The sequence below is a fragment of the Gymnoscopelus braueri genome, assembly GCF_963280865.1.
Source record: "Gymnoscopelus braueri genome assembly, chromosome: 3".
NCBI classification, from domain to species: Eukaryota; Metazoa; Chordata; class Actinopteri; order Myctophiformes; family Myctophidae; genus Gymnoscopelus; species Gymnoscopelus braueri.
The window spans coordinates 21922944-21947943 of NC_137612.1; the positions used below are offsets into that span (position 1 = coordinate 21922944).

At 43.6% G+C, this 25000-nt stretch overlaps 2 protein-coding genes across 4 annotated transcripts in view; one reads left to right on the forward strand and one right to left on the reverse strand.

The window, feature by feature from the left end:
* The window catches only part of slc41a1 (solute carrier family 41 member 1), a 28961-nt gene extending 17775 nt beyond the window's left edge, over positions 1–11186 (forward strand). Inside the window, 8 exon segments of the mRNA XM_080423944.1 lie at positions 498–569; positions 2059–2203; positions 2292–2438; positions 4870–5017; positions 5487–5566; positions 5728–5862; positions 6117–6265; positions 6589–11186. Of these exon segments, the coding sequence (XP_080280070.1) occupies positions 498–569; positions 2059–2203; positions 2292–2438; positions 4870–5017; positions 5487–5566; positions 5728–5862; positions 6117–6265; positions 6589–6774 (1062 nt within the window). The 3' untranslated portion in view covers positions 6775–11186.
* A 1159-nt stretch (positions 11187–12345) lies between these two features.
* LOC308082458 (EF-hand and coiled-coil domain-containing protein 1) overlaps positions 12346–25000 on the reverse strand; it is a 14577-nt gene continuing 1922 nt past the window's right edge. Inside the window, exons 2-9 of one of the 3 annotated variants that reach the window (XM_080424210.1) lie at positions 24452–24935; positions 24068–24202; positions 22418–22497; positions 20320–20485; positions 19735–19885; positions 15909–16016; positions 15458–15527; positions 12346–13846 (exon numbers count right to left, since the gene is read on the reverse strand). In XM_080424210.1, the coding sequence (XP_080280336.1) occupies positions 13662–13846; positions 15458–15527; positions 15909–16016; positions 19735–19885; positions 20320–20485; positions 22418–22497; positions 24068–24202; positions 24452–24935 (1379 nt within the window). In that variant the 3' untranslated portion in view covers positions 12346–13661. Of the gene's footprint in view, positions 13847–15457; positions 15528–15908; positions 16017–19730; positions 19886–20319; positions 20489–22417; positions 22498–24067; positions 24203–24451; positions 24936–25000 lie in introns of those variants that run through there. The other 2 variants (XM_080424209.1, XM_080424211.1) reach the window with 2 other exon arrangements.

The following is a 25000-nucleotide window of genomic DNA, read 5'->3' on the forward strand; positions in this document are numbered from 1 at the left end:
CACACACACACACACACACACACACACACACACACACACACACACACACACACACACACACACACACACACACACACACATAGGTTCATAGGTTCGGTATTTGTAGGGTGCCCCCCATCCAGTTATTGCACTGGCCCGGGGCACAGTCCGAAGAAAGAGAATAAGAGAAAAAACATAGGACCCAACAAGAACTCAGTCACACTGTCAGTCAGTCACAACAGGAGGGAGTAAAGGCTAAACACACACACACACACACACACACACACACACACACACACACACACACACACACACACACACACACACACACACACACACACATAACCCACAAAACACAAATACACACTAACACTGCACATGCAAATACTTGTGCAGACAAATACAAACACACACTCTCATACTCACGATGCCAACCTCGCACACTCAGATACAGAAGATAATCGAATATGTTAACCTTGTGATGTTGGAATAACATTGTGTGTCTGTCTCTCCGCCAGGCTAACATTGGCCAAATGGATACAGCCAAGGACATGTGGAATATGATCATGGGCAACTTGGCCCTCATCCAGGTAAAGCGAACACATGAACCCTAGTGTCCCTAACATTTGGTGAAAATAGCAGATCTACGAGCTCTGTGAGCTTCAATATGGGCTTCAATATGTTGTTGATGTGCATTTCTGTACATTTCTTCTGATAATCATAGTGTACACTACAGGAACAACAATATACACAATACAACCCATATTGACATGCTATTTCTTTCCCCATGTTCCTACAATGCCCATAATGTACTTTATGGGGCAAGCACCAGCCTGCTGCCGTAGGTCAATGACATGACCACCGAGAGTAGCGGCTACAAAACAAGGGTTGTAGTTTTCACTGTCACAGAATTGAACCCAGTGGCATCACTGGGGCAAACAGATGGCATTTCAGAGACACACAGACTGCTCAGTTTTATTAGCCATACAAAACTATACATAGAGATAATGTTGAAAATTGCGATATTGTTCGTTAAGTTATACCTGACTTATTCTTATTCTAAACTCCTCAACAGCCCCTCTGTGTCAGAGGATATTTGGTTAACCTCGGATCAGTCCAGAGTCGACATAAAATGAACATGTAGAGATATTTAGCAATGATATTCAGGTAATGATTTCCCCCTAAAATGATACAATACATAATAACATTGAAAAACAACTGTCGACTTTGTCCTGGTGAATGGAGAGTGTCCTTTTGGAAGTGGCATTATATAATATTTGATAAGCCTGCAGTTCCTGGAAAACTTTGAATTGGGTCTGAGGTGCTGAGAGACTGTGCGTGCTGGTCTGGTTGAGACACAGCCTGGCACTACTGGGGTCTCGGTACTTGTCATACTGGTTGGATTACATATACATGAAGTCACCGGCACATACCGTAGTAATGTACAGCACATTCACACACAAGCGCACAGGCATGCACGCACGCACGTGCGCGCGCACACACACACACACACACACACACACACACACACACACACACACACACACACACACACACACACACAAACACAAACACAAACACAAACACTCAAATGTCCTATCTGATTCAGCTCCAAGTAAGTAAGTAATTATAAAAGGAATATTAGTAAATTATAATTGGCAAAAATCAAAAAAATAAATAAAGATACATTTTGGGGGTTTTATGCATAGATATAGAAACCCGAGACCGGGACTCGAAGGTCGAATTGAGCCTAGGTGCCTAGACTGCTACGCCAGCGGTCCAAGCTATAACATTTTAAGTGCTGAATGAACTTTACTCTGGCCAGGCCAAGGGCCAAGTGTCTGACAACATACTGATCACTATTAAATATTATTGTCAGAGCAGAGGCGGTGCTGTGTAGAGGAACCAATTATTCAAAGTGCTCCACAATGTACTGCCATTTCATCCGTTTTTGTTTTTGAGTGGATTATGCATTCATCAATGGACAGTTTTTTCCAAATAATGCATCACTTTATTGCAGTTTGCCTACCTAACTGTTACTATGTGTTTTTGCGTGCGTGCATACGTGCGTGTCCTTAGGTCCAGGCCACCGTGGTGGGTTTCCTAGCCTCCTTAGCTGCAGTTACGTTTGGCTGGATTCCAGACGGTCACTTCAGGCTGGGTCACGCCATTCTGCTGTGTGCATCCAGTGTGGCCACTGCATTCATAGCCTCTCTGGCACTAGGTAAGAGACCTCTGGATGGGATACCTGAGACACTGTATCAACAATGATTGGTTTGTTTGAAGCTAAGATCCCGCCTTTATGATTCCAGGGCTGATCATGATTGGTGTGATCATTGCAGCCAGGAAGGTGGGGATCAACCCTGATAACGTGGCCACGCCCATCGCTGCTAGTCTGGGTGACCTCATCACCTTGTCTTTGCTGGCGAGCATCTCAACGGGACTGTATAAGGAGTTAGGTAAGGTGTGCGTGCGCACACACACACGCACATACGCACACACGCACATGTGCACACACACATAAACAGACCTTATAGGACCTGCACAATTTATTTCTGTCAGCTGAATTTATTTGTTGGTACGTGACATCATACAATCAACATCAACAACAAAATATTTCTGTATATTCATGTTGACAGTGTTATGTGCACAATCACTCCGTCATAGAATGCACAGTACATTGCACCATTGGATGCTTGGACAGTGCAGGCAGAAAGGTCCTGTACACACCTGACAATGTATGAAATGCAAATCAAATATATCATTTTAATTTAGTATAAACATTCCCATTTAGTCATAGACCTGACATCAGTAGGCTAAGAGGGCTATCCATCGCTCTTGTGTAACGTGACAGAATACTATGACAGCATTCATACTTTTCAGCATTGGGAGCATGCAAACATGAAGTTGTAATTTGACCAATCCAGTCTTGAAAATGAGTTTGACACCCGTGGGAAGGATGGATAGATAGACAGACAGACCAATTATGAATATGAATTATTCATTCATTGTCTCCGCCAGGCCGAAAGGCATGGCGAGAGAGTATGTTTTGCCCCCTGTCTGTCTGTCCGTCCGTCCGTCCGTGTGTCCGTCCGTGTGTCCGTCATTCTGTCTGTGGACAGCTAATCTCCGGCACCGTTGGCTTGCTCGCAGCGAAACTGTGCACACACACTCCCTGGATGCCACAGCAGAACCTCTGCCCCAAATTTTTCACATGGGCCTTTTATAGCGCCACCAGGAGGCCGATTTGTGCAAAACATATTTTTTGACAGTGCTCCTACAGATTTTGTCCAAAAATCCCGTAAATCGGTACACAGTATCTCTATAGTCATTAAACGAAACGGGTCTTTCAGATTTTTCATATTCCATCCTGATTGGCTAAAAATGGCTTCCAAAGTTTGCAGGAGTGCTCCGTTTTGAACAAAATGCCTCAAATCATGAACACAGCATGCAATTTCCTTGAAATTTTGCATGCATATTCCCACTATGCAGAGGAAGAAATGCCACTTGAAAATGTTCAAATCAGCCTCATGGTGGCGCTATAACAGGCCCATTTGTGTTTTTACCTATAACTGCGCCGATCTGTGTAAAACTTTGTAAGCGCACTCCCTAGAGGTCAAGGAAAAACCCTTGCCCTGCATTTTTCACATTCCATCCTGATTGGCTAAGATTGACATCTAAAGTTTGCAGTAGTGGCTTGTTTTGAACAAAATGCCGCAAATCATGAATGCAGCATCCGATTGCGGTCAAACTTTGCACGCACATTCACACTATGTTGAGGAGCAAATGCCACCCTTTTGACATTGGCCTGTTATAGCGCCACCAGCAGGTCTAATTTAGCAAAACACATTTTTTGAACAAAATGCCTCAAATCATGAATGCAGTGTCCGATTGCCATGCAAGGCCTAAGAAGAAATGGCACCCTTTTCACATTGGCCTATTATAGCGCCACCAGGAGGCCACAATAACCTACCTGACCTGGCGGAGACCTGTGCTCCGAGGAGCACTTTTTCTAGTTCATAGTGCAATTTTCAACTTTGGTACACAGTGCTTCTGCACATGCAGTCCCCATGATTCTGTCAGGAACAGGTGTTAGACTTAGGACCCAAGTGCAGGAACTCAAAACAGACACAGGAGACAACAATGATGCAGTTGAGAGACTTTACCTAGACTTTGGCTTTTTTTTTGGTTTTGATGAAACCCTCCCATATTTAACCTCACTGGGTGGTTAGGGAGAGAAACCCGACAGCGATGTGTGCTGTTTTTAGCCGGGTGATACTGTCCTCACCACACCCAGGTTTGCTGGGCTGTCCCATAGTTTCCATACCACAGATACAGAGCCCCCCCTCTGAAGGCAGCCAGACACACAGACAGACAAGCAGATACATGAAAGTCACATGCATACTCATGCAAAAAGACCAAACATTGTGAAGACAATCACATAAACTCTCTGACCCAGTCTGGTGGGTGTATGGAGCCTGCATAGTTTTATAATTGGCTATACTGGGTAATATACTGCGTGCCTGCATGTGTACTGTTTTTGAATACTATATGCTGGGTTTGTGGGATAATTATGTGATGTAGAGTCAATTCAGTTGTAATGTCGCCTCCTCCTGGAGACATTAAAGTAGAACGTCTTCTCACTTCATTTTAGTCTACATCAATTTTAGTCTGCAATTCAACCCAATTCAGCTCCTCTCAAATAAAGTTATGAACCAAATCAATAGAATATCTCTTTAAAAGAACATTACATTGCAAAGAGACACAGGCCAAGTTAGATCGTAGGCATTAGGCAACATTGTCCCCTGTCCTCTCATAGCATAACGATGTGCATAATAAAATCACTTGTCTGTATACGATCCCAACTTCTGTCTATGGTTTTCTTGGCAGAATACAACGACTATGCCAACCCGTTGGTGTGTGCGGTGTTCGTGGCACTGTGTCCTGTGTGGGTGTTGATTGCCAGGAAGATACCCTCCACCAGAGAAGTACTGTATTCAGGCTGGGAGCCTGTCATCATCGCTATGGCCATCAGCAGGTAACACACACACACACACACACACACACGTACACAAAAACACATACACTAACGAAAAACCACACACAGGCGTTGAAAGTTTCATGCAGATTGCTGATTGCATAATTAACATTACAGTCAACTAAGGGTTTTTTCCAACTCCAAAACACAATCTTATAAGCTTCAAATCCCATTGAATTACTTTTCTGTCAAGCCTGAAAGGCACAAAGTTAAACAGATTACACTTTTTTTTGTTTTACGTCATCATTAATAGCCACGATTAACTGTTTCTGAAGCTTCATGAAAAGACAATTTAGGACAAAGGCAATAGGACAACCACCTGTTTTGTCAAGACAGGCACATTTCTGTTCTTCACAGCAGAAGTCAGAGTACGGACAGACAGGCCCTGTCTGTATCCGTATGCGTACTTGGCGTTGAGTATGAATGGGCCGTAACTCACGCCTTCCTATTCACACCTGTTGTTCCTCAGCATTGGCGGTCTCATCCTGGACAAGACCGTTTCCGATCCAAACTTCGCTGGCATGGCTGTCTTCACTCCAGTCATCAACGGTGAGCAGCCACCAAAAGAAGACACCCTATTGCCTACAGTATCTGTTTGTTTTCTTTCTTCATCTCTTCATGTGTTATGTGTATATTGCTGCAAGGGGGACATGTTTTTGAATGTGTGTATTTGTGTTTTTCACACACGCCTATTTGTGTGTGTGTACCAGGGGTGGGAGGAAACCTTGTTGCAGTTCAAGCCAGTAGAATCTCCACCTATCTGCACATGAACGGCGTTCCCATGGGGGAGCCCAACACCAATGAGCGGAAGTGCCCCACACCCTGCACCACCTTCTTTAGTTCCAGTAAGTTGTTGGGTGTACTGTGGAATAATACCGTCATCGTTTAATCGCATGATGTTACTCCCTGATAAAGTTGTCATGTTTGTTTATAGAATGGAAACACCATTGAACAATTACAGTCCAAATTTGGGCTAAATTTGCATTACTGCAGTTAGCCTCTGCCCTCATGCCTACGTACAGCTGAATTGGTTGCATGTATATGTTTGAAAAGTGAAAAAGTAAATCCCTCACTAACCCCCCCCCCCCTTCTCTATCAGCGCTGAACTCTCGTTCGGCCCGTGTGCTATTCATCCTTGTTGCCCCGGGACACCTTGTCTTCCTCTACACTATCCACTCCCTGAGAGGAGGTAACACCAGCCTGACGCCAGTCTTCATCGTCATCTACATGTCTGCTGCACTTCTGCAGGTAAACGCACGCACGCACGCATGCACGCACGCACGCACACACGCACGCACGCAGACACGCACACACTCTCAGTGCAGTACACAAGCACAGCCACACTGTAGCAGTGTTTATAACTGATTTTCTTTTTTCTTTCCTGACAGTTTTCCCCCTTTTTCTCCCAAATTGGTTCTTATGCCAATTCCCGTAGGAGTCACTGCTGACTCCTACTGGTTGGTCTTCAGACTGGTTCGTCCTAGGGGTGGTATTGAAACCACATGCCTCCTCCGATGACACATGAAATTGCAATTCCATGTCAATCTAATTCATGTTGTCGTTCTGTTTAGGTGATGATCCTGCTCTACTTGGCTGACTGGATGGTCAACTGGATGTGGGGCCGAGGGATGGACCCCGACAACTTCTCCATCCCCTACCTGACAGCCCTGGGAGATCTTCTGGGGACCGGCTTCCTGGCCCTGTGCTTCCACATCCTGTGGCTTATTGGGGACAAAGATACCGATGTGGGAGACTGAAGACACACATACACACATAACCCCCCCCCACACACACACACACACACACACACACACACACACACACACACACACACACACACACACACACACACACACACACACACACACACACACACACACACACACACATACACTGTACACTGACAAACACCTCCTGTATGCCTGTACCGTATATGAAACTGGACATGAACAGTCATAAGGGCTACTCTCTGATGACACGCTTCACACCCCATCTCGAGATGCTATCCAATTGATAGCATCTCAATTGGAGACTCCATTTGGGACATCGCTACGCTGAGAAAAACAAATAAACAAACATCTCAGTGTCTGGACAATATCTGTGTTGCTTCAGCATGGCAGCAATCTGGACGAGTATATCTCAACCTCAACATACTCGACCGCCAACTCACTCAAGATAGACGACTGGACATGGTGATCAGCAGTCAATTTATCAGCTTTCACCTCACCCTCCCCCTGACTATGCTACTCCTTTTTTTGTTATTCTACTAAATAACAAAGACCTACTACTTATTTTTGTCATTATTGTTACATTATCATTTGGACGATGATTTTTATTCTTGGTAATAGCGTATTTGATATGAATCGATATCTGCTCTATTTTCGTAGGGCCAGTTCCTCATTATTTTCAATGGGGACACTAGCCTTGTGGGCTGCGACAGCGGCCCACATTTGTAAAGATGAGATCAAACCTTTTAACACTTGAAATGAAATGAAGACGAATGGAAAGTCAGGCGGAACAGCAAAAAGACAAAGCAAAAAAAAAAGAGAAGTACACATGCCTAGAATCACCAAGTGCTATATTGTTTATAGAGAAGTTGAATGGAAATGATTTGAAATGTGCACCTTAATTGTGTCCGACTTAGTAGTACAGCGCATAGGGCTATGGCAGAGCATTGCTCTCTGTCTCTGTCTGTCTATTCCTGTTTCTTTTTTTCTCTTGGTATCTCTACCACTTTCTCTTCCTCTTTGACTTTCTCTCACTCTCTCTTTCTCTCTCTATGGCCTTGTGTCAGTAAGAAAGGGTGATTGGTTGCAGTGCTACGCGGTTATAAACCGGGATTGTAGCCAAACAATCCCTTTCGGCACCACTCCCATGTGGATCGCTTAATTCGAGCAGGGACAGGAACAGGAAATCAAGGTTGTAATATCCCACTCTCCACTTCCTCAGAACAATCCCTCGGGCCTCTGTTGCAGGAACAATTTGCCACATCTGACCTTAGATGGCCCTTCACCCTGCTCTAATCTTAACTACTACAGGGATGGATTGCTGGCTAGAGTCACCTTTCTCCTTTGGACAGGTCCACTGCTTTTTAAAGAATAGGGACCTTTGTTGGAATGTTTCACGTCCTTGGTTTTCTTCTGCCTGAATCGGCTAAGCATTGTGGATTGCGACATATCTTAAGTCAGATTGTGGCCCTTCCGTGTTTACTTAGTTAGCAAACACAAACACACAGAGACAGTGGGAAATGCGTGGTATGTGTTTGCTCGGGTGGGCGATTTATCAGTTAGTGCATACACACACACACACACGCACGCACGCACGCACGCACGCACACACACACACACACACACACACACACACACACACACACACACACACACACACACACACACACACACACACACACACACACCTTGCTTTGCAATAGGTTCATTGGGGTTAGAGTTCTCAAGCGGAGAAGGGTTCTTATTCAAAAACAAGCTTTTCCAGGTGAGAATAGCAGCAGTTTCATGGTTAAGCACCATCTGCCAAGTCCCCAACCAGAGCCAGCAGGCAGTTGTGTAGCGCAAGCTGGGCTTACAGTACAGTGACAAGAGGCCCAACACTCCTCTGTGTGCTTGAACAAAATGCAGAGAGAACTCTGCCAAACGGTTGGCATTGTGACTAGAACACACTGCACCAGCACGTTGCAACAGAATTCACTCTGTTGTTGTTGCTTCTCTTATGACGTGCCTTCACACCTTTGTCACTGTGCATATAATTGCTGTAAGGCAGAAACCTTGTAGCCTATGTCCAACACGGTTACTTTTCAAACCTGTCGGAAATAGCAGATCTACAACTTCACAATGTGTCATGATGTGACGTGTCATGAGCTTAGATCAGATATTTTCGATTAGCCAAAGTATAAAGTAGGATTTAAGGTTAATACCTTTCATTTGTTAACAGATATGAGAGGAGAATTTAATAATATGGAGTTACAGTATGAGATTTCCATCCAACAGAGACACACACATAAACGCACACGGGAAAACATACGCGCGCACACATACTGTCTGCCATGAGACTTGGACATTGATGGCTTCCCGATAAGTTAAGTCAGTGTCTTGCGCTCTGTAAGCACATCCAAGTGAGGAGGAGGAGGATGGAATTCATGAATCTAGAAGGTCACAAAGCATTATTAGCACACACAGCCATTTTGATAGACTGTACCAAGTACAGACAGAATCCCAGAGACAGAGCCCAGCGTTGAGGCTAATTCATGCTTCACCGCCCGACCATTTCGACAAGTTTGCTCGACAAAAAGTATTGTTGTCAACCTCAGAAAGAGTTGCGTCAACAAGGTTTGTGCGACAAAGTATAAATTAGCCCTCATATGCTGTGCTATTTTTTTTTGAGGGGCCAGTAGAATGCATGTGCAGGGCACATATAGATATGAAAATATATGTTGATTATTACATCCTTGAAAAGTGTCTTTCATCTGTTTTCCGTCAGATTTTGTGGAAGATGTGCGATTTCTGAGATTTTTGCATTTTAAAAAAATGCTGATTTTCTTTATTTCCTTTGCAACCCTGTCTAATCTTTTTTTATTGTATTTTGCCTTTAATGATTATTGTTTAGTTTAGTGTAAAAGGATTTAGGCAAGCAGCCACTGTTAGGGTGAAGCAACTTCAGAGCGCTGGTCTCACACACATACGCACACACGCACGCACGCACGCACGCCCACACACACGCACACACACGCACGCACGCGCGCACACACACACACACACGCACACACCAGGCACCAGAGGGCGCCACTGTGTCATTTGAGTTAATTAATGTGGTGAACTTTTGCACTGCATATTCTGTGCCCTCTGGATTTACAACTACATTAACCTACACTGATGCTCTGTCACATCCTACATTCTGGAGTGCTCTGCCCAGAGATTCTAAATCCTGTCCTGTATTGATAAATTCCAGAACCCGTACGTACCCTCCCCTGCTATCTTATCGACCAGGTGCCAGCGTACAGCCTCCAAGTCAATGGAAAGTTGTGAATACTTCTGTTGGGGCAAGTGACGCTTTGTCTATTTATTTTTAGATGCACACAAAGCAGAATTGTACATACTATATTTATTCTATAAATAAGGTGTTTATTTTATCATTTTATTTTGACTCAGTTCTTTGACAATGTTGCTCTTTTTTGTAATTGTTGATAATCCTTTTCTTGTTTTCCTTCTCTCTTGTTTTATTTTTATTTTTTGCATTGGGCCAGTAGAGGTTTTTGCTATTAGCCGCAATAGATTAGCGGTTAGTCTAATAAATAGCATGGTGCCTAATATTAGTCCGAGAAAGGAAGAAAGAAAAAAACCTGACACACCTCACACATACCCTGTCTCACAGGGGGAAACCATACTCAGACTATATTAGAATGGCCTTAACCTATCACAGCCAGGCTCAACTCAGTAACCAATCAGGAGCTATGGCTTACCACAGAGTAGTGTCTCTACACAGTAATTAGCTTTGAATGAATAACAGATGTACAGTAGATTTATTTTGATGTTATAATGTTAATAATGACTTAATAAGAGCAGGGCTGTAAGGGGAATCCCTTGTTGTAGTGATGAAATTGAGAAAAAAAATAAGTATCTTTGCAAGAAGTCTCTCACTGTGAGAAATGGATTATAAAAGTCTCCAACTGGATCAGTTCTGTCTAACCGCCAGCCACGTACCCATAACAACCCACCACTTTCTGCCTTGTTGACCTCAGTGCTTCCAAAACCCAAGCCCCCTGAACGCACAAGGAACCAGGCCGACACTCTGCTGTGGGTGTGCCTGCTGGCTGCTAGCATGTGCCATACAGTACTATAGTAGAGTGCTCTTTGGAGCAGAGACATACGGTAGATGTAGATCGCCTCTGGTCTATATTTGGCCACTCGTGTCCTCGTGCCAACCTTGACACCCTCTAGCTGCCAGCCACGTATGACATAAATGCACATGTGAAACAATAAATAACACTGTAAAGGAAATGTATGCACATGTACTCAGGCCGAGGTTGTGCTGTTCCCTGTTTGTTTCTCCCTGTAAAGCTCTCTCTCTCTTTCTCTGTGAGGCTATAGGGAGGCTCTCCTCCCTGCAGGACTTTGTAAATTGCTGGAAATAAAGGATTATATTATTTCGTACCATTCCTCTATGGCTCTGTGAATATCTGTTGAGTTTTTATTAGTCCACGTCTATTCACTTTAGCCCCCTTTCCACTGCAGCTTAAGCAGCACACCACACCACACCACACCGCATCAAAATATCTTCCGTTTCCATTACACAAAAGTACCCCCCCTCAAATCCACAGGTATGAGTACAGACTCCGGCCATTGACACTCATTTGTAATGTAAACATAGATGGAGGTCATTGCTTTTTGTCTAACAATGTAATGTAAATGAGTGGCCAACTGTCCTGTATACAAATGCAAATCACCTGTGCACGTGAGGGTGAACCATTTGGTTCAGTAGGAACCAAATGGATCCTTATAACTGTGATTATAATACAATATAAATTATAATGTATTACAACTATGCTAATTATAATACACTATAATGGATTATAACTGATTATAATACAATATAAATTATTATAATTTATTACAACTATGATAATTATAACACACTATAATAGATTACAACTGTGATCATAATACACTATAAAGTAGTATAATGTTTTACAACTATGATAATTATAACACACTATAATAGATTTAGGAAGTTGCTACATCAGAGGCCTGCACTGACTGTTTACATCCACACCAGACTGAAATTATTACCCGGGCCTAACTCTTAAGGGCTTGATATGTTGCGCGTGGTATCGCACAACATTCAAAGTATAAATCCGGCTTTAGAATAAATGTTTTCATGATGAGGAGAAAGGTTAAGGCTTTCATAGAAGAGAATAGAAAGGTTGTCCTACACACGATGCCTTTATCCTTCTGTTTCAGAATTTAAAAACTACAAATAACATAATTAATAATAGTAACCTAAGAGCATGCGATACAAACTTACAAAGTGGCCTAACAGGGTTTCTTTTCAGAAGTTGTGGTGAGTTGATAGACATGGTGACAAACAACAATACACTAACTATGAGGTAGGCCTATACGTGCAGTAAAATCTGGAGTGTTTATTTAAATTAACATTCTAGATTTTACTGTACAGTTATTATTGTTTCAACAGTGACAGATGGTCGAAGATACATCAAAAAGAATTTTGATACAAATTACTAATACTGGGTCACAAAATGTATCACAATACAAACACAAAATACTGGTCTGAGAAATGTATTTTGAAAATACATTTAATAAAAACTGATTAGCAATGATTAGTCAATTCAGATTGATTGCCAAATATTAAATTAATTGCCTATGTCAGAATTTCTAAGAATACATTGATCATACAAGTGTTTTTCATGGTGTTTGGAGCAGGCAGACAAAATGTTTACCACTGTGTGTGAGAGCACAGGCCAGAGTAACCTTGTTATTGTCGAAAGCTAGACAAGAACTATGGCATGAGACTGAATGCACAATCCTACACATAGCTGCCTCTACGCCTGTACCAGGATACTCACCAGGATAGGGTGCATCCACACATAAGATACAAGTTGACGCTAGTTGTCGCAAGTCCTTGTTCCGGTTACGGCCATTTCTGGCCTTTACTCAAGGAAGAGCGGAACCTGGATATGCGCTTCAGACTCGCATCGGGCGGTCTTTCCGTTTTTGTCCCATAACATGGGAGTGGATGGAACGTCCTGTGATTTGCATCTTATGTGTGGATGCACCCATACTGACCAGGATACTGACACCAGGATATTGACCAGGATACTGGCCATGATACTGACCAAGATACTGACACCAGGATACTGACCATGATACTGACACCAGGATTCTGACCAGGATTCTGACACCAGGATACTAACCAGGATATTGACCAGGATACTGAGAGCAGCATACTGACCAAGATACTGATACTGTGTCGGATACACACACACACGCACACGCACACGCACACACACACACACACACACACACACACACACACACACACACACACACACAATACAGCATCATTTTTTCATTTGCAGTCTTTTCAGGAGTATCTCAGGACAGAAACATATTGCCCACGACAATAATTATTACAGGAATCAGAATACAGACTTCCATTTATCTTGCATTTCCACATGCATGATCTCTCTGTATCACATCGTTGCTCTGAAGATACAGGATTAAATATAGCCTTTAATTAACAAAATGACATAAACAGCGCATACGGTTAGGAAGTTCAATTAAGTGAATAAAAAATATCCTTTGAATATACAATGTTTTGACCTCCGTGATATACATCTGAGAAATATACATAGATATGGGAAAAGGTGAAAACACATAAACTGTAGAAAAATAGGGTGATTTATGTGTATGTACAGTGTAATGATAAGTGCATTGTTGCAGAATTGCTAAAGGGCTTGATATACTTTGTTGCGCACTGCTGTACACTGAAAATAGCAGATTTTCAGTGCACAACATGACGATGTGGCGTGTTGTGAGCTTGTAGATCTGCTATTTTCAGTGTGCGACACCGGCATGGAACAAAAAATTATAATAGTTACAATTGCTGTCACTAACTAACAGGAGATGAGCAGGGGGTTGGTGCTGGGGGGCTGGTGAGCGGAGGATGCAGCAGCTACCTGCATCACTCCACTCTCTTCTCCTTCTCCTCCTCCTCCTCCTTCTCCTCCATCTCGGAACAGCTCATTGGATGACAGCTGCACACAGAGTGCATCAGCCACCTGAAGCACCCAGGAGGGGCCTGGATGAAAGCATTGACAGACAGAGTGAAAGAGAGACAGACAGAAATAATTAATTAATGAATTAATGAATAAAAGAAAGTATGGATAAAAAGAAAGAATTAAATAGAAAAAAGAAAAAGAAACAAAGAAAAAATAAGACAATGAATGAACAAATGAAAGAAAGAATGAAAAAGAAAGAGAAACAAACAAACAAACAAGGGAGGAAAGGAAGAAGGTAATCAATGGTTGCATAGCATGGTTCCTGGAGGTTGACCCACAGAGACAGTCAAGCAGACTCTAAAGCCGCTTTTCCATCACAGCATAAGCACGACACTGTCCAGTACGGTCCAGAACCGCACCGCACCGCTTCAAAATGTCTTGCGTTTCCATTGCACAAAAGTCCCCACTCGCAAAATCCCCACCCTCCCCTCCCCTCCCGAAGGAAATCAACGCCCCTTTCTTTAACACACCAACTTAGCCTCAGGCTACAGGGTTAGCCTAAATGCTAGCGTGCTTCCTCAGAGCTAGTTTGGCTCTTAAGTTATTATTTGGCCATGTTCACCCTGACTTTAATCTTCGCTATTGTTGGGAAGACCTGTGTGGTGTTTAAACACGTTGCCATCACTTATATAAAAAACATTATTAGCGTGTATCGTCGCACATTCATTGTTGCCAGGTTTAGCAGAAAAAAATAAGCAATCAGGTCTATGAAAACAATCCCAAAAGAAGCGATCATCTACGGCTATTTGAAAATAGCAGATCTACAAACTCACAACGCGTAGCGATGCGACGCATTGTGAGTGTGTGCATCTGCTATTTAAAAAAAATATATACATATATAATGTTGACAAATACATATTAATTTGGGGGTCCTTGACATGAAAATGTTTAAGAACCACTGGTTTCAACAACATATGAAACAAGCCCCAAATAATCAACTACATTTTAGAAACAAGCGGTGGTGGAAAAAGTACTCAAATGTTTTACTTAAGTAAAAGTATCAATACTGCAATGTAGAAGCACTACAAGTGAAAGTCTGGAATTACTTGAGTAAAAGTACAAAAACTATTGGTATCAAAATGTACCAAAAGTAAGTACTAAAATGTTTGAAAATAGCAGATCTACAATGATGCGATGCGTTGTGAGCTTGTAGATCGGCTATTTTCAAATAGCCTAGGTATAAAATAGGGCTTAATGTATGTTTTATAATGTAATCATTTATATCGGAAAAGTAACTAGTAACTAGTAACTAATACGTTTTCAGATAATTGTAGTGGAGTGAAAGTACTACCAATATTTACAAGCAACTTTACAGAAAAATAAGCCCAATGTTGCTTATAATAAGTGGACATGGCAACACTGCTACCGTAGTGTTTACATTTTACAGACACCTGAGTGGACAGACACAGCTGTGAGCCGACCAATCAGCTTTATCACAGCTTTAGCCCCGCTTAGCCCAGCTCAGACCTACCCAAGACTGGGTACTTTTTAGGCACCAGTTTAGTACCTCTTACACACCACTCTACCCACTTCATTGTAGTGGAAACCGTCGCTGTGGTGGGCGGTGTGGGGTGGGGCTAGGTAAGTCCATGTATATGGAAAGCCGCCTTAACAGTCCTGTAGAAACCTACCATTCCCATGGCTGCTACACATATCCAGAGTGTCCATCAGGATCTTCCCCAAAACTCTACGAGATACATTCTAGAGAGAGAGAGAGAGAGAGAGAGAGAGAGAGAGAGAGAGAGAGAGAGAGAGAGAGAGAGAGAGAGAGAGAGAGAGAGAGGATATAAACAGGCCCTGTACAGTATATCTCACCCTGTTTAACAGTTGACAGATAGACAGACATATCCATATCAGTATAATATACATAAACACTGGGTGGCACTTGAGGACTGAAACTGATACAGTACAACTACAGCATATTAATGTGTTTATCTGTGTGGCTGTGCACACCTACAAACATACACTGTATGTGGCATTGTTCTTTCAAGTTTATCAGGAACAAACACCTTTGCTACAGTCTTCACAGCTAAAAGGTATGTGCAGGTCTATTTGTGTGTGTGTATGTATGTGTGTGCGTACCCTGTTGCGTAGTTCCAGCAGGAGTGAGAGGGCGTCAGTGAGTTTCTCCACTAGCAAAGATAGATGTACTCTCTCCGTCTCCCCCAATTTGTCCTTCTCCTCAGGCCACTGGCAATGAGAGGTGCAGTGGGGGGAGGTAAGACTAACGAAAAAGTCAAAAATTGTCACACGTCCCACTAATAAGCATATTAGTGGTTCTTCTCTCTCAACCTCTGTTCCTCTCGCAAATCTAGAGTCACTTTCACATATGCACTGTATTATGGAAGTTTTCCAGACTTTAAACAGAGGGGCTGTATGTATGAACACAACATTCATACATACAACACAAGTTACACAACAGCTCAGTAGGATCGGACATGCAACAGACTTTATGCTGGCACACCTGGTAGGACCCTTGACTTAAAGGAGTAGTTCACCCAAAAAATTACTTATTTTCTATCAATTACACACCCTATGAAGCCTTGAATCCATGGATTTCTTTTTGTTTTGTCGCATTCCTAAGCTAATAATTTGATTCCCGTCTCCTACCGGCTAATGTATCCGGAAATACACCCGGTCATCAAATTATTGGCTTAGGAATGCCACAAAAACAAAAATAAATCCCTGAATTGAAGGCTTCATGGGGTGTAAATTTACATTTAGCGAGTGGATGTGTGGAGTATGACGCTTCTATTGTCGAGGAGAGAAGAGCCTCCCCTAATCCCAAGGTGTTAATTGAAAACCAGTTTAGAACTTCCATGATCTAACATTTCTTTGGTAATTATAGACAACGAGCTACATCTGCGCTTCCCTGTGCAGTGAGTGTCCACTTGTCTGTACAGGGACCAATGTTATTTTATTTTTCCAGCTTGGAGGACGGCTCGTTTAGATGAAAAGTAGGTTGTAGCTTGTTGTCTACATTATAGTCAGGGCTGTTAACAAAAAAAGGGGGACACGGCTGACAAAAGCGCCAATTTTTTTCTACATGCTCTCCATCACCATAAGTTTCATTTTGGACGGGGAGCCACGTCATCAAGATGGCAGAAGGCGGCCATCTTGGATTTCAAAGATGGCCACCATGTAATATCTATAAGTGCCAATATCTCGGCTTCAAAGCCACTTAGAAGGTCAATCTTGGTGTCAAAATATACATTTTCTGGGTCAAGGAATGCAATAAAGCTATTGAGAATTCCACTAGATGTTTATTTGTGCCACGATCAAATAAATATGGTCATTCTAGCAACATATTTACATAATTTTCAACTCGGTTAGCAGTCAGACACAGAAAATGGAGCATGAAGTGAATTGACATTCAAATTATCTGTCACATTGACAACTGCAAAGCTCTGTGCAATTCCAGTGTGCCTTCTTGCATGAGCACCTTGCACCACAACCACGTTTACAACCGCACTTGACCAGTTCATTGCAGGCTTTTGACGCCATCGGTAGAATGCTCCACACAGGAAGCCAGACCTGGTTGTTGTCATCCAATGTCCATCCCCATCCTTCTGGACTGGGTGTCGGCGGCTGGGCCAGTTCAGACGTGGACCAGATATCAGACTGGTAGGCAACTCGCTTCACGTGCTGCAACAGTGAATCTTGCGTTGGTGGAATGTGTTCCATCGTTTTGTTCTTCTGGCAGAACAACTCTCGCCGTGCTTCATTGACAAATTCCAAATCACTTGTCTTATCATACATGATGACTGTGAAACGCTCAAGAAGCTGAAAGTGTTGGGCATCTATGGTCACTGAAGTGTATGGATTTTCTGCCATGTAGTTGAAGGCCTGGGTGACCTCAGGGTAGGACTTCCATGCCACCCATGCTGACTTCTTTCCTTTCCCGCAGAATGCTGATGTTGTGTCACAGCCTGTGTAACAGTGGAAGATGGGAAGTGCTGTGGACTTGTCTTTGCCCAGAGCATGGCAGATGGTGTTTATATGAACATAGGTGTAGTTCTTGCCAGTGCCAAAAGCAACCCAGATGTCTGCAGCTGGATACTTGGTGATGAGGATAACGACAACATCCGTATCCACAGTGCGTATCAAGCAGGTAGAACAGCCATGTTCCAGGGCATCAAGCAGGTGAATCAATATCCTGGTGTCTGCCTCTTCGTGGTTACATGGCAGCATGGAGTGGCTGGTGTCTGTGCCGACCACTGTGATGCCAGATGTGATGAAGACCAGCTTGCCCTCTGGCCAGGCGGTGGATGCAATCTTCCCAGAGAGAGAGGTAAAGAGTTCCTGCTTGTTTATAGGATCACGCAGTAAATCTGGCCAATTCCCCGGCAGCTTGTTCTGACCAGCCATCTTCCGTCGTATCCCTTTGCCTCGCTTCTCCCTTGTTGACTCTTTTATGCTGCTGGTGATGTAAGTATCCCAGACCACATCAACTCTTTTGGAGATCTACAAAGCCCAATCCATTGTGTGCAAGAGACGAGATTGGCAAGGGGCAGGCAAAAATCTAAACTGTGTAAGGCAAGGGGTCGAAAACCAAAGGGGCAGTCAGAGAAGGCAGAGGTACCGGCAAGGGCTGGGCAAAAACGTAGTATAGAAAACAGAACAGAGATCAGTTAATGCAAAAAACTTGATTTTGAACATTGCTTGAGAGCTTGGGTAAACACAAGGCAATCTGGCAAGAGACTGGAGAGAGACTGAGGCTTAAGTACTGTAGGCACGATTGCAGGTGAGTGAATGCAGGTGGTCACACTGGCAGGAACCAGATCCAGACACACCCACACCCTAGGGACTAACAGGACACAGGTGGAGATAACTACTGTAATAATCACAGGGAGGAGAGACAAGGCAGGTAAACAGTAACTAGGCAGACAGGAAACAATAGGAACGATACTACAAAATAGATAGGAAAAATAGGAAATAACAAGAGTCAGATCTGTCAAAGTTTAATAAACACACACACACACACACACACACACACACACACACACACACACACACACACACACACACACTGAGATGTTGTGCATAATCTAGACGAAGCATGCATAATTGTGTACATATATTGCCAGAATTTACCAAATTATCTAATATTGGCTGAATTAGTCACTTATTGATATTCCCTATAGTTTTATTGCATTCCTTGTCCCAGAAAATGTATATTTTGACACCAAGATTGACCTTCTAAGTGGCTTGGAAGCCGAGATATTGGCTTTTATAGATATTGCATGGTGGCCATCTTTGTAATCCAAGATGGCCGCCTTCTGCCATCTTGATGGTGTGGCTCCCCGTCCAAAATGAAACTTATGGTGATGGAGAACACGTAAAAAAAATGTGGCGCTTTTGTCAGCCGTGTCCCCCTTTTTCAAAAATCTGGTCTTAAGCAACCGGGCTATTAGGCCTACTATGGTAGGAAAGATGTTTTGTTTGTGTTTTGCATGGGTGCATCAAAGGGAGACCACATGTCAAGCAATTCAATGTATCTGTCATGTTCTGTGGAAGGAAATTTAAAAAAAGATCGCATTTGATCCTCGCATCTCCCGGCTGTGCCTGTGTTATATTTAAGTGGAAGTAGCTAATGTGTGCGTCTACTACCCAGACTCCGCCCCTCACCTTATCAAACGTGCTGTTTACCTTCACATCTGAAACGGACATTCTCCTTTTACATGCTATATGTGTGAAAGGCCAACACCGGACAACCTGATTCCCCGGACATTTTCCAGTGTTCTAATGAGAAAGGGGCTTAGGTCTCTCACCCACCTTCACCCAAACTCCTCCTGACCCTTATGCCTCTCTCTCTCTCTCTCTCTCTCCCTCTCTCTCTCTCTCCCTCTCTCTCTCTCTCTCTCTCTCTCTCTCTCTCTCTCTCTCTCTCTCTCTCTCTCTCACCTACCGTCTTCTGTCCGCAGTTTCTGCTGACACCTGTCTGGTTTGGTCCCTTCCAGCTGGAAGCCCTGGCCTCCTCAGTGATGGCAGGAGGGAGGCTGTTGTCATGGAGACAGCCCTGAGACATCATCATATGGTGGACGGTGGGTCTCTGACAGCTGCATGGGAGAAGAAGAATATAAGTTAGGTTAGGTTAAGCTTAGGTTTAGGATAAAAGTTTCAGTTAGGGGATTTTAGGGAATGAATCTCTCCAAAGGTCCTCAACAACACCAACTAAACCTTGTTTGTCGGTTTTCACTCTATCGTGTTTCCATGATCCATGATCCAAATCCCTCAACAAATCCCTTAAACTAGTTCCGGTAAGAAAAAGACATTGGTCAAGCCTAGATATGAATCTGTGTGTGTGTGTGTGTGTGACGTGTGTGTGTGTGTGTGTGTGTGTGTGTGTGTGTGTGTGTGTGTGTGTGTGTGTGTGTGTGTGTGTGTGTGTGTGTGTGTGTGTGTGTGTGTGTGTGTGTGTGTGTGTGTGTGTGTGTGTGTGTGTGTGCGCGTGCGTGTGTGTGCACGTTTGATTGTCTGATAAGGAGCTAACCCTTTGCCACAGCCATGCAGTCGGCTGATGAGCTTCTTCACCTCCATCAGGCAGCATTCCGCTTCCTCTCTCCTCCGGTGCATTTGTTCCGGCCTCTTCCCCTCCTCCTCCTCTTCTTCATCCGAGGCTGCCCTTCCCTCCACTGCCCTCTGTAGGCACTCTGCATCTACTGTAGAACACAGTTAGAATAGAAGAATCAGAATCAGCTTTATTGTCACATCACAGCAGGGGGATTTTGTAGTTTTTGTTGTTTTCAGGAAAGGGAAAAGAATAGAGATAGAAAGAAGATTAGGCTGAAAGGAAATACAAATATACATATAGCATAACAGGTATGTACATGAGAATAATCAGTTAATCGATATGCACATAAATGTTCTTTTTGTATCGTGGTCCCTGTCACTGCCAACCTCCACTGTTTCATTATGCAAAGAGTAGACAACCACATGCCTCCGACCGAGTCCTCCCATACACATGAAGTAAACACAGTGTGCTTCTTTTCACCTGATGTATACTATTTAGCTCACCAAATATAATGTATACACACAAAGTTTTGGTTATGATATTAGGCTAACAACGTATACTCTTTAGGCATTTAGCAGACGCTCTTATCCAGAATAAGTAGAGTAAAGATGAACTCTAGTCAATAAACAACAAGGTAAATAATCACATCAATTGAGTGCAGAGAGAACAGTGTATTGCCTCACTTACGTATGTGCTATATGAGCCATCAAGGCTGATATTTTGTTACAAATCTTACTCGCACAGCGCATCGATGCTGATAATCTATTGCACAAAGCTGATAGTTTGTTAAGCGCTGAACCATCAATGCTGATATTTTGTAGCAAGATGTCACTCGTAAACATGCATGTAGTAGGTTCACACTAACAAGAAGACTTCCCAAGGGGTTCAACCAACCTGTAGGACCTGTAACATGTGCAGCAACAAGGACACAAGCCCCTGCAAGCTACTTCACACCCACAAACACTGCCAATTATGTTCATTGGAGTGCCTGGCCAAGCCGGAGGCACCGCTGCTCGGAAGCAAACCCAGGCCTCCATGGTGGTGGGTAAGTGATTTATCTCTACGCAGAGTCATTGTTTGGCAGGTGTGGTGTGGCAAAGAGAAAGAATGACACTCGTCGTCATCCTGTTTACTGTAAATTGGTTGCATAACAGTAAGATTTGGCTGCACATTTCTGTGTGTGGTGTTGACTGTGTGCATGTAACAGGCTGGGAGCCTGTCGCCAAGGGAGAGTTCCTGAGAAACTCTCAAGCGGAAGAGTTCCAGAGAAACTCTCAAGCGGGAGAGTTCCACAGAAACTCTCAAGCTATTTGATGGATCTGTTTCTTCTAACAATGCTGTGTGGATTTGGTTCTCATAAGTCCAAAAGGCAGTTTTTTTTAGGTATTTACCATTTGCTGGAAAGATACATGCTGCATTTTGAAAATTCAAGGAAATTACTCATATGGCAATGCCTCATTGTATATATGCCCATTATGCAATTTTATACACAGTCAGTGCAATCCATGAATGTATATCTTCTAGCCCAATATCCTGGTCTAGTTTTAAACAGAGTTGCCGGCTCCTTGACTGCTGACGGCAGCCCAGAGCAGCTCCAGTCCCCGGATTTTCTTCGATCTCAGGATAACTTAGTCTACTGGGCTCGGGCACATCAACCATGATCCTGTTGATTCAAGGACTATTAAGTCAATCTTATTATTACCGTATCTAGGTTACATCTGGCATTTGTTTAATAGGATGTTATGTGCACAGATAACAATGGTAACAGTGTTGCACCCTGGCTCTGTTTACTCTATTCAAAGATTGTCTGCTGTTTGCACTGCCCAATAACAGACAGCTCTCTGTGCTGCTTAAAATAGAGCCATACATCAAAGTCATATGTACTGTATATAATAAATAGTAAACTATGAGAAGAATGTTTCTGACTAAAAGACCAAATACAGACATGGATTGTGCCTCTGCAGACATTCAGTACTACTGTAGGTAAATTATTTGTAACACAATTTAGAAACAACTCTTCACCTTGTCCTGTCACTGAGCTCTTACTCTTTGGTGCAGTGATTCTCTTGCCACTCACCTGTTTTTCTGCAGGCGTCCTCTGCTCCCACTGGGAACGAGGGCTGAGGGGTGGTGTCAGCCGTGCAGGTACAAAGGGATCTGAGTGGGTCAAAGGTAAGACGTGTTTCCAATGAATTCCACTGTGTCTGATTGCAACAACAACAACAACAGAAAGTTTTACCCCAGTAGAGACGTGATCTGGAATCAGAATCAGTTTCACAGGCGTAAAATATATTCTATCTCTCTTACTCGCTCACAGACACAAGCACATACCAATATACAGCATTTGCTAAAACTGGGTGGAAACTAATGCAAAGACTTTTGGGCAGTCCTTCATATTGAGGCAGTGACAGGATTCCTTTGCAATGCACTAGGCGTAGGTTTATCTGCTGCCGTTACTTTTCAGGAAATTGAAAAATATTACCTGTGTTCCAATGGATCCAATTTAGTTATTATGTAGTCAGTCACAAGCTATTGTAAATACTTTGCATTGGTTAAATATTTATAAAACGCACAGACTTAACCACTTAAATGTTCACTTTTTAAAAAAATGCCAAAATAGCAATAATAGCAGATCTACAAGCTCACAGCATACCGTGATGTGACACGCTGTGAGCTTGTAGATCATCTATTTTTCTACTGGTGTGACACAATTGTACGACAAAGTAGGACAACAATTTACGAAAAAACTAAAACTAAAAATACAGAGATAGAAGATTTTTGATCGACAGCGACGACGTGTGTATAATGCATGTGTGTGTTCTAGCAGACCATGTCATACAGTATGGACATAGGAGCTTGAATTGTGGTTTCAGCCTAATGTCTAGGCTCGCGGCTACAGCAGCCTATTTGTAAAATATTGCTTTGAGTTGTCCTGATGCTAGTTGATGTCAGACTGCAGTTGACACCGTGGCCAAGTGGCTGTAGAGATATTCCAACAAAAGGTTCACAGGTCAATCCCTTCAGTACAACTGCAGATACGTCCTGTCAATGAGTCCTTGTCCAAGACAATGAATGAATGAACCCTCTACTGTACTACTACTACTACTGTTACTCTACTGTAATGATTAAAGGTAAACACTGTACTAGAAACTAGAATCCTCCTAAGCTGTGGCGTGTTATGTGGTCTTTGTTAGACTTCAATGCGATAGCTGGTTGTATATTAACCCAACTGCTTTCACCGCGCTCCCATTAATGTAATTTAATCCACCTGTGGCTGAGCTTTGACTTGCAAACCAGGGCGTAGAGTCAAATAATGTGGAAATTCATGCACGGACACACACAGTGCATTTTCCTACTGCAACACACACGCACACACGCACGCACGCACGCACGCAGGCACGCACGCACGCAGGCACGCACGCACGCACGCACGCAGGCACGCAGGCAGGCAGGCAGGCAGGCAGGCGCGCGCGCATGCACGCACACACACACACACACACACACACACACACACACACACACACACACACACACACACACACACACACACACACACACACACACACACACACACACACACTCTCTCTCTCTCTCTCTCTCTCTCTCTCTCTCTCTCTCTCTCTCTCTCTCTCTCTCTCTCTCTCTCTCTCTCTCTCTCTCTCTCTCTCTCTCTCTCTCTCTCTCTTTCTCTTTCTCTCTCACACACACACATACAAAAACACATTACCTCTTTTGGTGTAGCTCAGTCTCCAGTTGTTCGACCCTGGCCTGCAGCGCTGGGACAGAGTATGCCTGTTCCTGGATTTGTCGGACTCTGTGGAGGCCCTGTCTGAGAGCTTCTCTGGCCTCCTCCGCTCGTCTCCTGATCAGCAGACCACATCAACAATGACCCCACATACACGTCACTATTCGAGTCTCTCCAAATCAGTATCACCAATTATAGGGCTTGGCAATATGGCTTCAAATCAATATCACGATTAGACGGATGGACAGACAGACAGACAGACAGACAGACTCACAGGAGCAAAAACACAATCCCTTGCCTTCAGCCGTTCCAGCCTCCTGGCACGGATAATAATAATAGAAATTAAGAAATCACGCACTAACCAACCTGATTTCATTATTTTCTTTACGCAGCACTGACTCCACCGCCTCACGTTTGCGGGCTTCCTGATAGGCCCAGCACAGCTCCTCCTCCAGGCGATGGTTATATTTGATTGCTTCCTCCAGCTGTCCATCGCGTGAGGAACGTATCAGCTTCAGCTCCCTGAGAAGTGGGTCCCTGATGGCATCACACCTCTGTGATGCTGTCCTCTCCACCTCTCCTCCTACCCCTCCTCTTCGTCCTTGGGAAGCCAGAGACACTTTTGTACTGTTTGTTGTTGTGACGTTTCCCAGAGTACAAGGGGACTTGGAACGGGGGGCTGTGCTTAAGGGGGTACAGTCTGAGGAACTAGAGCAGGTGTAGTTGAGGGCATTATGGGCCCTCTCCTGTCTGAGTGCCACTTCCAGGGCCAGGCAGCGAGCATCGCTCCCCTGAAGCGCAGAGCGCAGGTCCTCCACCAGCTCCCTCAGAGCTGCTGCCTCCTCAGGAGCTGCAGAGGAGAGGGGAGGAGAGAGGAGAGGAGAGGAGAGGAGAGGAGAGGAGAGGAGAGGAGAG